General features: G+C 52.0%; 5 protein-coding genes across 5 annotated transcripts; 3 read left to right on the forward strand and 2 right to left on the reverse strand.

The window, feature by feature from the left end:
• Positions 1-363: 363 nt before the first annotated feature.
• mdr1 (ABC multidrug transporter Mdr1) lies at positions 364-4,687 on the forward strand (the record flags this gene model as incomplete). Its single annotated transcript, XM_058474286.1, has 3 exons — positions 364-3,711; positions 3,786-4,270; positions 4,330-4,687. 3 exons carry the CDS (start codon positions 364-366, stop codon positions 4,685-4,687), a joined length of 4,191 nt encoding a protein of 1,396 aa, XP_058330026.1.
• Positions 4,688-5,123: 436 nt separating this feature from the next.
• On the reverse strand, positions 5,124-5,342 carry N7468_004990 (SWI5/SAE3 family protein; the record flags this gene model as incomplete). The annotated part of the gene is made up of 1 exon (XM_058474287.1): positions 5,124-5,342. The coding sequence occupies one exon, from the start codon at positions 5,340-5,342 to the stop codon at positions 5,124-5,126; it is 219 nt and encodes a 72-aa protein (XP_058330027.1).
• Positions 5,343-6,513: 1,171 nt separating this feature from the next.
• Positions 6,514-8,173, forward strand: N7468_004991 (Ytp1 family protein; the record flags this gene model as incomplete). Its single annotated transcript, XM_058474288.1, has 5 exons — positions 6,514-6,630; positions 6,704-6,781; positions 6,840-7,682; positions 7,738-7,867; positions 7,917-8,173. 5 exons carry the CDS (start codon positions 6,514-6,516, stop codon positions 8,171-8,173), a joined length of 1,425 nt encoding a protein of 474 aa, XP_058330028.1.
• A 219-nt stretch (positions 8,174-8,392) lies between these two features.
• N7468_004992 (E1 ubiquitin-activating protein AOS1) lies at positions 8,393-9,668 on the reverse strand (the record flags this gene model as incomplete). The annotated part of the gene is made up of 2 exons (XM_058474289.1): positions 8,393-9,259; positions 9,366-9,668. The coding sequence occupies 2 exons, from the start codon at positions 9,666-9,668 to the stop codon at positions 8,393-8,395; spliced, it is 1,170 nt and encodes a 389-aa protein (XP_058330029.1).
• Positions 9,669-10,041: 373 nt separating this feature from the next.
• Positions 10,042-13,220, forward strand: N7468_004993 (uncharacterized protein; the record flags this gene model as incomplete). Its single annotated transcript, XM_058474290.1, has 11 exons — positions 10,042-10,044; positions 10,098-11,140; positions 11,205-11,873; positions 11,928-12,046; positions 12,223-12,263; positions 12,315-12,359; positions 12,427-12,504; positions 12,563-12,761; positions 12,824-12,970; positions 13,024-13,099; positions 13,169-13,220. The coding sequence occupies 11 exons, from the start codon at positions 10,042-10,044 to the stop codon at positions 13,218-13,220; spliced, it is 2,472 nt and encodes an 823-aa protein (XP_058330030.1).
• Positions 13,221-13,268: the final 48 nt, after the last annotated feature.

Raw genomic sequence — 13,268 nt, forward strand, 5'->3', positions numbered from 1 at the left:
TTCTTATTCGCCCCCGATTGGCCAGTTGTTCGAGATCGCGTTTCGAAACCCATCCTGACATCTGGACCCCCAAAACACGTTTCCAATCTTTTTTATTTTTACTTTTTTTAGACCCGATCAACCGGCTTCTCGCGTAACCATTCTGAGCTTCCTTGCCTCTCGCCCCCATTGTCCGTGTGTTGAGGCGATCGTATCTCCTTTTTAATAGAAGCTTCTGTCCCGCCATGCACAAAGCCCTTCTTTCTTTTCCACTTTCTGTCATCCCACGCCCTAATATTCTAATCCTGAGCCCTCCCCTCAGCCTGTGTCGTTACCCATAGCTCCTGTCTAGACCTTGAACTGACTGGGGTTACAACGACCACCATGGGTTACCGATCGAGGCAATCCCAGGGTGACAATTCATCCGACGATGTCGAGATGATCGACACCAACGTCAAGGGCGACCACCCCCCGGTTTACAGAGCGAACCGCGGTTTCGACACCGAAGAAAAGCCGAAGAAGAAGAAGAAGCCCGCCAAGAAGGGTCCTGTCCACGCTCCATCTCCTGACGATGGTTTGTACGCCCACTTGCCCCAGCGTGAGAGGGAAATCCTCAAGAGTCAAATTGAGGTCCGGAGTGAGAACTTGAACTTCTTCTCCCTGTACCGATATGCCACGGCATACGATTTCATTATTGTTGCAATCAGTGCCATCATGGCCATCGTCGCTGGTGTCGCTCAGCCTCTGTTCACTATCGTCATGGGTAAAATGTCGACCAACTTCGGCTTGATCGGCGCTGGATTAATTACCCACGAATACTTTAACCACCAACTTGGCCACTACGTGCTGTACTACGTCTACCTTGGAATCGCCCAATTCTTCACCGTCTATATTAGCATGGTTGGTTTCATGCACACCGGAGAGCACATCACTCAGGTTATTCGTGAGAAGTATCTGGAGGCCATCCTGCGTCAGAACATTGGATTCTTTGACAAGCAGGGTACTGGTGAAATCACTACCCGTATTACCGCCGATACCGACTTGATCCAAATGGGTCTGTCCGAGAAGGTTGGTTTAACCCTGCAGGCTCTCTCAACTTTCTGCACTGGTTTCATTATTGCTTTCATCAAGTTCCCCAAGCTTGCTGGTATCTGTTCGTCCACTGTTGTGGCCATTGTCCTGATCATGGGAACTGGCTCCAAGTTCATTGTCAAGTACGGTAAACTGTCGATCATCAGTTACGCTGCTGGCGGTTCGCTAGCCGAAGAAGTTCTCAGCTCCATTCGCAGTGCTACTGCCTTCGGTAATCAAGACAAGCTTGCTCGCCAATACGAGGGCCACCTCAAGTTGGCTGAGAAGTGGGGCATGCGTTTGCAAATGACTCTCGGTGTGCTGGTAGCCTCCATGTTCTCCATCATGTTCCTGAACTATGGTCTTGGTTTCTGGCAGGGTGGTCACTACGTTGCGATGGGTGAAGTCCCCGCTGGCAACGTCATCACCATTCTTATGTCTATCCTCATGGGTTCCTTCAGTTTGGGCAACATCAGCCCCAACTCCCAGGCTTTCACCAATGCTGTCGCTGCCGCCACCAAGATCTTTGCCACCATCGACCGTGAATCCCCCATTGACCCCTTGAGCGACGAGGGTATCATCCTTAGCAACCTGAAGGGTGACATTCAGTTCAACAATGTGAAGCACATCTATCCCTCGCGTCCTGATGTGACCATCATGAAGGGTATGACCCTGACTTGCCGCTCTGGTACCACAACTGCCCTTGTCGGTCCTTCTGGATCGGGTAAGAGTACCGCGGTTGGCCTTGTTGAGCGCTTCTACCTCCCAGTTCAGGGCAATGTCACCCTTGATGGTGTTGACTTGCAGAAGATCAACCTCCGCTGGTTGCGCCAACAGATCTCCATTGTCAGTCAGGAACCTATTCTGTTCGGAGTGACCATCGCTGAGAACATTCGGTATGGTCTGATTGGAACACGATGGGAGCATGAGCCCGAGATCCGCATCCGTAACCTGATTGAGAACGCTGCTAAGATGGCCAACGCGCATGACTTCATCATGAACCTCCCCGAAGGATATGAGACCAACGTTGGTCAGCGCGGTTTCTTGCTTTCTGGTGGCCAGAAGCAGCGTATTGCTATTGCTCGTGCTGTTGTCTCCGATCCCAAGATTCTTTTGCTGGATGAGGCTACCTCTGCCCTGGATACCAAGTCTGAAGGCGTTGTCCAAGCTGCCCTTGACAAGGCAGCTGAGGGCCGAACCACCATTGTCATTGCCCACCGTCTTTCTACCGTCAAGAATGCCCACAACATTGTTTGCTTCGTGAAGGGAGAGATTGTCGAGCAAGGAACTCACGACGCCCTGCTCTCCAAGGATGGTGTCTACGCCAAGCTTGTCAATGCGCAGAAGATTACCGAGGAGAACGATCGTTTCTCCGTTGCTACTGATGATCTTGACACTATTGACCTGGATGCTCCTCCACCAGCTGCTCGTCCCCGTATCAAGACCATGTGGCGTGCCGATATGGGCAACCCTGCCTCCATGTTCCGTCCTGGCTCTCTTGCTCGTCCTGGCTCCAACGTCCGCCCGCCATCTGCCCTGCACCCTGCGATGCGCCGTAGTCGTCACACTGCCTACTTCACCCACGCTGCCAACCCTCGTGCCACTATGCTGCTCAAGCCCGAAGATGAGGCTGCCCTTGGTATGTTCGCTGACGATCTTGGCCAACGTATGGATGGTATCCAGCCCGTCGAGCCGAGCGAGTACCTGCGTCACAGCTTCATTGAAATGAACGAAGGTGATACCCAATCTATCTCCAGTTTCATTCTTGCGGAGCACGAACCTGAGGAGGACGTCAAATTCAGTCTGCTTTCTCTGATCAGATTCATCTTTGGGTTCAATGCTCGCCAATGGCGATTCATGGTCCTTGGTATGTTCTTTGCTATTCTCGCTGGTTGCGGTCAGCCCACCCAGGCTTTCTTGTACGCCAAGGCTATCTCTGCGATCTCCGTCTACCCCGTTGCGGAAAAGAGACACCAGATCGAACATGACTCCAGTTTCTGGTCATTGATGTTCCTGGCCACTGGTCTTGTGCAGCTCTGCACTGCCTCCATGATGGGCATTCTCTTCGCTTTCTGCTCCGAGCGTCTTGTTCGCAATGCCCGGAGCCGTGCTTTCCGGACTCTGCTTCGCCAGGACATCAACTTCTTCGATCGTGAGGAGAACAGTGTTGGTGCTATGACTTCTTTCCTCGCTGGTACCACCAAGTCTCTCGCGGGTATCTCGGGCCAGACCCTCGGAACGATTATGATGTGTACCACCACCTTGACTGGCTCCATTGTCGTCGCCTTGTCCTTCGGTTGGAAGCTTGCCCTTGTGTGTATGGTCGGTGTGCCGCTTCTCTTGGGTTGTGGTTTCTACCGTTTCCAGCTTCTTGCGCAATTTCAGGCGCGCTCCAAGCAGGCCTACGCGTCGAGTGCTAGCTACGCCTGTGAGGCTGCCGGTGCTATCCGTACCGTCGCTGCTCTCAGCCGTGAGCGAGATGTTCTCGAACACTTCCACACTCAGCTTGAGGCTCAGACTGCACGCAGTCTTCGATCCATTCTCAAGTCGTCTACCCTCTACGCTGCTTCGCTGTCTGTCGTCTTCTTCTGTATCGCCCTTGGCTTCTGGTGGGGTGGTACTCTGATTGGCCGTGGCGAGTACGATGTGTTCCACTTCTTCGTCTGTTTCGCCGAAATCCTGTTCGGTTCTCAATCTGCCGGTACCGTGTTCTCTTTCTCCCGGACATGGGGAAGGCACAGAATGCCGCCGCTGAGACCCGCACTCTGTTCGAACGTGAGCCTCCTATTGATACCTGGTCTGAGGCTGGTGAGCACCTCCACAAAATGGATGGTATGGTTGAGTTTCGCAACGTCCACTTCCGTTACCCCACTCGTCCCCACCAGCCCGTTCTCCGTGGTTTGGACCTTGCCATCTCTCCTGGTCAATATGTTGCCCTTGTGGGTCCCTCTGGTTGTGGTAAGAGTACCACCATCGGTCTGCTCGAGCGTTTCTATGATGTCCTTTCTGGCGGTGTCTACGTCGATGGCAAGAACATCATGGAACTGAACGTCAATTCCTATCGTGATCATATCGGTCTTGTCAGTCAAGAGCCTACTCTTTACCAGGGTACCGTTCGTGAAAACATCATGCTTGGTGCCGAAGGCCGCATGCTTCCTGAGGGCGCTGTCGAGAAGGCTTGCCGTGATGCTAACATCTACGACTTCATCATGTCTCTTCCGTAAGTTTTCTCACTACTTCCCGCATATCCATATGATCGACAAGCTAACACCACGCCAGTGAGGGCTTCGACACTGTCGTTGGTAACAAAGGTGGCATGTTGTCTGGTGGTCAGAAGCAGCGTGTGGCCATTGCCCGTGCCTTGCTCCGCAACCCCCGTATCCTGCTTCTCGACGAGGCCACCTCCGCTCTGGACTCCGAGTCCGAGAAGATCGTGCAGGAGGCTCTTGACGCTGCTGCTCGCGGTCGTACTACCATTGCCGTTGCTCACCGTCTCTCTTCCATCCAGAATGCGGACATTATCTACGTGTTCGAGGCTGGTAAGGTCGTTGAGGCCGGTAACCACACTGAGTTGATGCGCCGCAAGGGCCGCTACTACGAGCTGGTGCAACTCCAGTCTCTGGAGAAGGCGGGTTAACCAGTCGCGTTATATTTTTTTTTGAAAATATATTTTTTTTCTTTTTTCTTTTTTTCTTTTTCATCATCCATTTTCCATTTTGCATCCGCATTGCATTGCGCACCGTCTACGTTGATCTCTAGCGGGTCGCGTTTGAGGTTTCATCTCTTGTTATTCTTCACTGACTTCCTTTATACCCTCATCTGACACGATCGCAAAACCAAGACTCGATCGGAACCCGATTGATGCCTGTACCTATTACCGCCGCTCATGATCTGACTTATATAGATAATCGGGAGTTTGGTGGTTTACGAATGTATTGGACTAAATGTATCTCATTCTTTCTTTATTGTTCCCAGTATAAATGCCGTAGAGCAGATAAAGAAAACCCGATCATTAGGAATTTTCCTCGGGAATTGGACAGAGCCATTCGCTCTGGATGGTCCAAATCGACGAATCAGCCCGGGAACCACAACTCGACAGTCTCGTTCATACCACGTTCCTTGTAAATCTGCGCCAAGGTGAGACCCTTGTTCTCCGCAAGAAGGCTCAGCATCCCCAAGCCGCTGTCTCGCATCTCGTTGTATCGGTGTAGGTAGCGAATGTGGCGATTGACTATTTCAGACGCAGTCTCGTCGGCACCGGTTGCGCTGTAGAGATCAGCTATTTCTCCCATTGACAAGGGCCTTGTCATCGTGGACCCATAATGACACTATGTAATTACCGCAGGCGGGCCTTTTCATTTTCCACGAGCGCTTCCTTTTTCGCAATGTATTCTTCGAGGAGCACAATATTGGCACGAAGACGTTCCTGCGTCTAGTTCAGTAGCGGCTCAATACAAAGTCTATCTGCAGAACGGGTGGTTATGTAGTACGAATCTGGGCCTGTGACTTGATGGTGTCAAAAGGCGTTCCTACCTTGGACTTTTCGTTGGCTTTGCGAGCATCCTCAGCCTGTTGTTCCTCCTCTTGGGTCTTGCGATTCTGATCTTCCATGGTGGATTCGAGGCAGCGGTCGCGTTAATGGTTGATTGCCAGACCGATGGAGGTGTTGGTAGGTTGCGGGTATGTGTGGAGAGTAAGTTGAGTTCGTTGTAGGATGTTCTGTTCCCACTATTTTGCTGTTGATCCTCTTGTGTTCGATTCTGCTGATCGTGGCAGCACTGCCTTCCTACAGTCTGGCCTACATTACCTGGGACAGTCTGAACAGACTATGGGCAAACTTTAGATGATGATCTTGAGAATAATCAAAGTTAATGGACGGTGCCAGTCTGTCTATTATGCGGTTAAGCAGTAAGTTTCTTCCATCGATATGGGCGCATACTGCTAGTAAGTTGTACACCATAAATTCAAGGTGTCCAACTATGAGATGGGCCTGGACGCTTTTCGCCCCCTCTCGGAAATAGGAGCGCTCTCACTAAAGACTAGAATCTCAGGGATTTCAACCGATGGAGGGGCTTTAGAGTCTTTTAGTACTTGATGAAAACAAAATAATATTGTCAACAACAACCTCTCCGGAGGCATGTACTGTGATGTAGCTTGGGACGCGTTTCAAGTATTGCCATCTCGCCTATAAGGCTTGGAGGGTTTAAAAAGCGGATTAACAAAACACTGAAGAAAATAACAAAATTTCATTCTGTATGCTAATAGCAAAGCAATAAGTGGAGAGCGAGAGAACTTGAAGGAGTACGGTTTCAGGGACGCGTAACGGAAATGGAAGCCAAGTAATCGGATCCTCCGGATTGGCGATCCACCTCGCCATGGCCCGCCTAACTAGTCGTCCCTTTTTACCATCTTCAACTTCCACCCCCCCCCAAAGCCAAGACTTTCACCACTCCAGAGATCATCATGAATCTCCGGTCTCAAGGGTCCTTATGGACGCTCTTCATACTCGCCGGCCTCGCCGCCGCCCACGGTGGCCATGAAATGGTCCCTGAAGGCGAAGCCATCTCTCTCGAGCCTCTCGTTAGTCCCCGCGATTTCTGGTCCAACTGCCAGGTTATGAATCCAAGAAATGTCATACTAACGAAGAACGCAGGACGCGATACTATGGGTGCACATTCTGTTGATGGGATTCGCATTCGGCATCATTTTTCCGCTGGGTATGGTGTTGGGGGTAAGTCATGCCACCCTACGATAGCCGGGGGCCAACTCTAATACACGATGCTCGATAGATTGTTCGCTCGCGCTGGCACGTTCCTGTTCAAGTCGTTGGATCCTGCATCGCCACTGTTGCTTATTTCCTCGGCCACGCGCACAAGGGTCGCCAATTTGGACCGAACGCTCACCACTCTTTCGCCAACTGGCTCATGCTGATGCTGATCGTGCAAGTCGCCCTGGGATTTTATCTGAAGCTCCATCTGGAGAAGGGAGGACAGGGACGGATTCGATGGATCTTTGTCCTGGCCCACGGTGTTCTCGGCAAGGCGATGCCTGTTGTTAGCTGGGTGCAAATCTTGTTTGGTGGAATCGCCGCGCTCGGTTTTTGCCAGGGCGACCACCTTGGACAGTGTGCAGCCCATTTCATTATGGGCAGTGCTTTCATCGCATACGGCATTTTGCTGACCATCCTGCTGCTGGTCGGCCAGTACTGGCTCCGTCGCACGGGCCGCAGCCAGGAGTTTTTCGACTCCCTGATCATTGCGGCTTGGGGCTGCGTCAACACTTTCACCGAGCACCGCTGGGGTGGTCCCTGGGTGCACAACGACCTCCAGCATACTACCATGGGTATCATCTGGTGGTGTGCTGGTCTGCTGGGCATGTGGCTTAGCCGCTCCCGGGACGGCCGCCCTAAGCGCAACCTGATTCCTGCGATTGTTATTATGATGACCGGGTATGCCATGTCAGCTCACACTCAGACTCTGATGATCAGCACTATGGTCCACTCTGTCTTTGGATATACACTGATGGGTGCTGGTCTTGCTCGCGTGATTGAAATTTCCTTCGTTTTGCGTGATCAACCTGCTGTCAGTATGAGCGGAACCGACCCCGACAGCTTCCAGTATCTCACTCCATTTGTAAGTGGTCGTCTGCTGTCCGTCAACTAGGAACCTCTTTTGCTAACGTGTCCAGTTACTGTGTGCCTCGGGCTTCTTGTTTATGGGCGCCACCGAGGAGCAAATGGAGCTTCTGAGTAACGCTGGTGTCATGCACGTTTCGTACGTGCTAATTCAGTACAGTTTTGCATTCCTTCTTTTCCTCTGTAAGTCTGCCGTCGTATCACTTATCATGTTGGTACTAATAGTTCGCAGTTGTCAACGTCCTTCTCCACATCTACGCTGTCCATGCCTGGCCCAACGGCCCCGAGGAAGAGACCGAAGGTCAAGGCAAGTACACCAATGTCAATGGTATCAATGGTCGTGCGCGCTCTCAATCCGAGACGCAGCGTATCCACGATGCGGAGGGTTTCGAGCTTGAAGGCTTAATTAGTGACGAAGAGGAGGGCGAATCGTCTTCCATGGGCCCGAAAAGGTCCCTGGACGAAGAACTGGGCAAGGAGGCACATTAAATTCCGATGGAAATTTGTAATGCACTGATGGCGTTTGGTTTGTCTACATGTGGCTACACCAAGCATGTGGGTAGCTTAATCTTTTGAACATAATGTTACCATAGGGAATTGAACATAAATTGTTATCCTGATATCGTACACATGATTCGTAGATGGAAAGCAAAAGGGACGCTAAAACCCCAACGCCAGAATCGAGCATTTGGTAGACAACGCTCATGCTCACAGAGTCGTCTCAGGCACAGCCGTGGCGGAAGCGGGATGTATCGGAATGGGGTTTGCTACCGGTGGCACCGCAGCCAACCCGGGGATTTCATCAAAGAAAGGATGCAGCGGATAGATCGGGCCTACTGATTTGTCTGCATCAAACAGAAGGAGGTTCTGGATCGGCTGCTCCCGAGCAGAGAGGACGTTGATCACGTCTTGCGCGAGCGCGCCACCCAAGAATGCAGCGACGGGAGGCAGCTCGTTCCCGAGGTTCTGCAAGAAGTTCCGCAAGAACACAGAGTCCAGAGTACTGGAATCCAGCTTCAATTCCTGGTGGCTGTCACTAGCGAGCCTGGTGAAAAGTTCGAGGTCTGCATGGTTGAACGTTGGTCGTCGGGCGGATGCTTTCTCAAACTCCCATAGCGCGCGCAGGCAACTGAGGAGGGGAGTCACCTGCTTCCGCTTGCGAAGGACACGGGTATATTCTTCCGGGAGGGGCGAAGCATTTGCCAATAGCAGCGGAGTGTATGTCTCGCGCTTTGTAACGAGCTCGATAACTTTGTCGCCCTCCTTCTTGGTTGTTATATTGGTGACGGTACGCGTTGATGTCTCTTGTGTCTGCGCCGGCACATTCGACTTATTTCGTTCGATAACGAATTCGTGGCTAATGAGGTCTGCGAAGACGTAACCGTATAGTCCGTGGAGCCCAGCTGCGTAAAAGGGACGTTCCGCCATGCGACAGGCGGCGTTAATCGCAGACGTAGTATTGTAGTCCAGTTCGGTCGCAATGACGACACTGAACTGGGCGTAGTAATCAGGCTCTTTTGTGCGGATGTCGGAGGTATCGATATTCAGCTTTACCCGAGGGTTCATGTTGCGGACCTGGGGACCAGCGACTTCGGCGCGCTTCTTTGGGGTGTGAGTACGCTTAAAAGAAATAGAAAGAAAGAAAGAAAGAAGAAAAAGGGTTAGAAGCAAAAAATCATACCATTTTTCCTTGATTGACGATATCCGGATCTTGGGTCGCCGCTTCGAGGAAGAACTGAGTTTGTAGATCATCCGCGGTAATTGGTTCATGGTCGATGATGGTCAAAGAGCCAATTCCTGCGAGGACAAGGTTTTTGGCCACCTCATTGGCAAGAGACTTCATGGTGATAAGAAGGATATTGGCCGAGCCAATCCTGCCCTGGAGGTTAGCAGGCAATGCTCTCTGGGATCTGTTGTGTTGTTCACCTTTTCTGCGCTTGCATTCCCCATAGTCGGATTTGACGGTCATAGAGTGCGATTTCATCTGCGACGCATATTAGACAAGCAGAAGCTGCAATAGAAAATGTTTTTAAACGAACCGGCACTGATTTGCTCTCCAGCGTCAGCCATGGCGAGACAAGCGCGTAGCGGGTCAGAAGTACCGGAAAGTACAAGAAGCTAAAGAGGTGAAAGCTTCCCCACCGATGATCTAATCGCCCGCAACTCGCAGATCACGTGTTGGATGACCAGGGCGCCAATTCCTTGCACGCACTATGGTCTATCGATCTGCCCTTAGGGCGAGGTCTTTCTTATCTTTCCCTGGTCTGTAACGTGCAGACCTAAATCGGGTAGCAGGGATTCTCTCTTCATGGTGGACTCAGGCGGTGCATCTAGCGTATTTGGAATTCCACGGCAGGATGGTAAGTTGCTTGCCTGTTTCTGCCTGAGTCGCTCCTCACCGGTCCCCATATAGTCAGGGAACTACGACCACCCACCTGCTTCGTCTCGCCGCCCTTCTCGTCCTGGTAATGTCCGCCTGCCTTCGCCAAATTCCATGGCCGACCCGCCCGGAAGAGACACCTCCAGGGATCGCCATCAGACCTTTGCCGTCCGCTTTCCCCAGACCCAGCAACTGATCGACCACTGGAGATCGTCGAACCCCGAAGCTCCGGAGCGAGAGTCCAGCAGTGACGAAGATTACGGTACTCTCGTTTCTGAACTCCAGTCCAACCCCGGCACCGTCCAGCTGTTGGATAACTTTGTCAACTCTCAACCCGGGACCCCGCGCTACAACCAGTCTGCCGCTAGGTACCCAGGCGTATCCTATCTTCGTAATCTTATCAGCTCAGAAAACAATCGTCCATCTCCATCTTCTGAAGACGTTCGACGCGCCTGGGACACCTTGCACCGAGAAGTGGAGGTTCGCCACAACGAAGCTCGAAATCAAGACCAGACCCGAGACCGCTTCAACTTTGAGCAAGCGCGTGCCGCAGTGGACAGACAGATCCAACGTCTCCAGCGGTTACGGTCAGATGCGCAGGAGTCCCGGAGGTCCCTACCAGACCAGCACACCGCTCCGTCTACGGTGAACCCCGCCAGCGTGGAGCCCCGCCCGCCGACCAACAGAACAGTACGCCGACGTTCTTTCCGCCCTGCTCTCCGTGATACACTTCCCAGGCCTGCCCTCATGCCCCAGCGCTCCCCAAGCGGCCGCGGCCGCGTCAAGCGACGTAAGCTGGACGCAGATGACCACCGTGAAGGAACTGGAGGCTTTCACTACGGTCACAATGGCCAAGTGGTCCCCGGCCCCTTGAAGATGGAAATTGCGAGCTGCGACGGAGGAATGTTCGATTTCGAGGGAGATGGCACTTCCCCAGAGTGTGTCCTTCGAAATGACTCGTCTCGTTATCGATCGTTGTCCGATCGCTGCAATTTGATTCTTCGACACCGGGGCGAAGCGCCCTTCTGCTTGCAGAAACTCGTGATCAAAGCCCCAGGAGTTGGGTTTGATGCATCGTAAGTTCTTCTCCCAATTTGAAACTCGACGAAGCTAAGCAAAAAGGCCTAACAGTTTACCCAGGATTCAAGAAGGAATGGTGTTTGTCTCCATGGCCTCCGATGAATTGCTCCACCGCACCGCCCGGTACCAGATACAGTACTCCCATTCCCGCCATCGCCGCCGCCTTGCTCGTCGCTCCAATGTCACGCCCTCTATGGAGTATCTGAACGGCTTTCGTCCTCCACTGCGGTCTCTCCAGCGCACTGTTCTCATGAGCCCCGATTCACAAGTCACTCGAGATGCAGGAATAGAAAATGGTGAGACTAATGATACCCATGCTGAATTCAGGGTCACTATCGACGACAAGGAGACCGGTGATGAAAACGTTTTTCTGGATTCTGTTGATGATGATATTCCCACCATCTCGGAGATTGAGCGTGCTCTTGAGGAGGATTTTCTTTCCGATAGCGATGACGATATTATCACGGATGATGACGACGACGAGGACGAAGATTCTGCTACGAATGCCTTCAGTAGCCGTCGCAGGCAGGGAATGCGCCGTCAATTTGAGTCCAACCCACGTCGGGGCTATTCCGACCCTGCCCAGCGGCGTCGTCAGTATCCAAGCCTTATTGATCCGCTCCCGCAATCTTCGTCTGCCCCATCTAATGCCGCTGTCCTCACCCCGCATGCTCGTTTCTTCATTGAGAGAGACAAGGGTATGGTCAGCATCAAGTTCGACCCGCCCCCGTAAGCTCCTCATGAAAGCAACCATCTGCGCGTTCTGTACTAACTGGAATCTAGATCCGGAAGATTCATTCTTGTAAAGCTTTGGAGTCCGCGTTCGGACATCAACATTGATATCCAAAGTATCATTGCGCATGGGTTTGCAGGCCCCCGGTTCTTCCCAAGTGGTGGACTACGTTAGCAGTCTGGCTCATCCTTTCCAGTCTTTCTGCAATGATGAAGAGATGCTCGTCTCAATGATTTATGACCAACTAATTTCACTTTACGGACGACAATACCCTGTGTTCGCTTGACTCATGTCTCGGGGGGGGATCTTCTAGATTTCAATGAAGGGACTAACTTACGGTGCTAGCGCGTTTAGGCGTCAGTTGTTTCAATGGATCTTTCGATAAAGTAAGATTTTGATCAAAAGTTACCAGTAACAGTATGCTGCTAATGTTTCAGGGTCTAATCACGCGGAACCAGAGTAAAGATTCGAGTAGTGACAGCGTACGTTCTACCAGAAAGTTTCCACCGTCTTGGGTTTGTTTGACGGTCCCGACTTGCGAAAGTGTAGTCGGAGTTGCCCCAGTCGAGCTCTTCTGTCGAATTCATCCTCTTCCCTTCTTTGCCCGCTTGCTCCAACTTTGAGGCGGTACCAAACTCGGAGAGTCAGCCCTCGTGGAGCTTTACCAAGCGAGACCTTTTCGAAGTTCAGTTCCAATGAAGCTCCATCTAGTCGGGTCAACATCCTTTCCAACGGCTGTTGTCCTGCTCTCCCTACGCGTGTTTTGGGTGGGTCTACACGTCTTCGCCCATCTCCCGATCCCCCCCAAGCCTTTGCCTTTCACTGTATCAAGATGCCAGACGCGCCTACCGAACAGCCCTTCAGGCTCCTGGACCTGCCTCCAGGTAAGTATATCCCCGTCTCAATACTTTTCATGATTGCTCGTGCTAACCGCCAACTCGTGCAGAGCTTCGACTCATGATCTATGAGCGCATTCTCCTTTACCGCATCCCAAAAGTAGTCGACCACTCAGACCCTTTCCACGCCGGCAACTTTTGGACGGTAGGCCAACTCGGCTCCCCTGCCATCAGGGCCACTTGCCGTCAAGTTGAATGTGAGTCACGCTGTATCTGGCGGAAGAGAAAGGAGCTAAAAATGCGTGTCCAGGTGGCAGCTCGACGTTTGCGCAGTGGGCTCCAGCGGGCACAAATCAACTACATACGCAACATGTAATGCCGCGGGTGTGAGCGGCCAACATGGCTACTGGTTTTCTATTTCGTTTTGTGATATCACATCTTTCTAACGCGTTCAGGGGAGAGGCTATCCTGCTGTTAGCCCAAACCCCACATCAAGGACTAGCATAATCCTATCGATACTCTGCTGAGAATTTCAAGAAAAATGTAATCCAAGAT

This window comes from Penicillium chermesinum, assembly GCF_028974085.1.
Source record: "Penicillium chermesinum strain IBT 19713 chromosome Unknown utg000004l:1.0-3345178.0:1.0-3348027.0, whole genome shotgun sequence".
Lineage (NCBI taxonomy): Eukaryota > Fungi > Ascomycota > Eurotiomycetes > Eurotiales > Aspergillaceae > Penicillium > Penicillium chermesinum.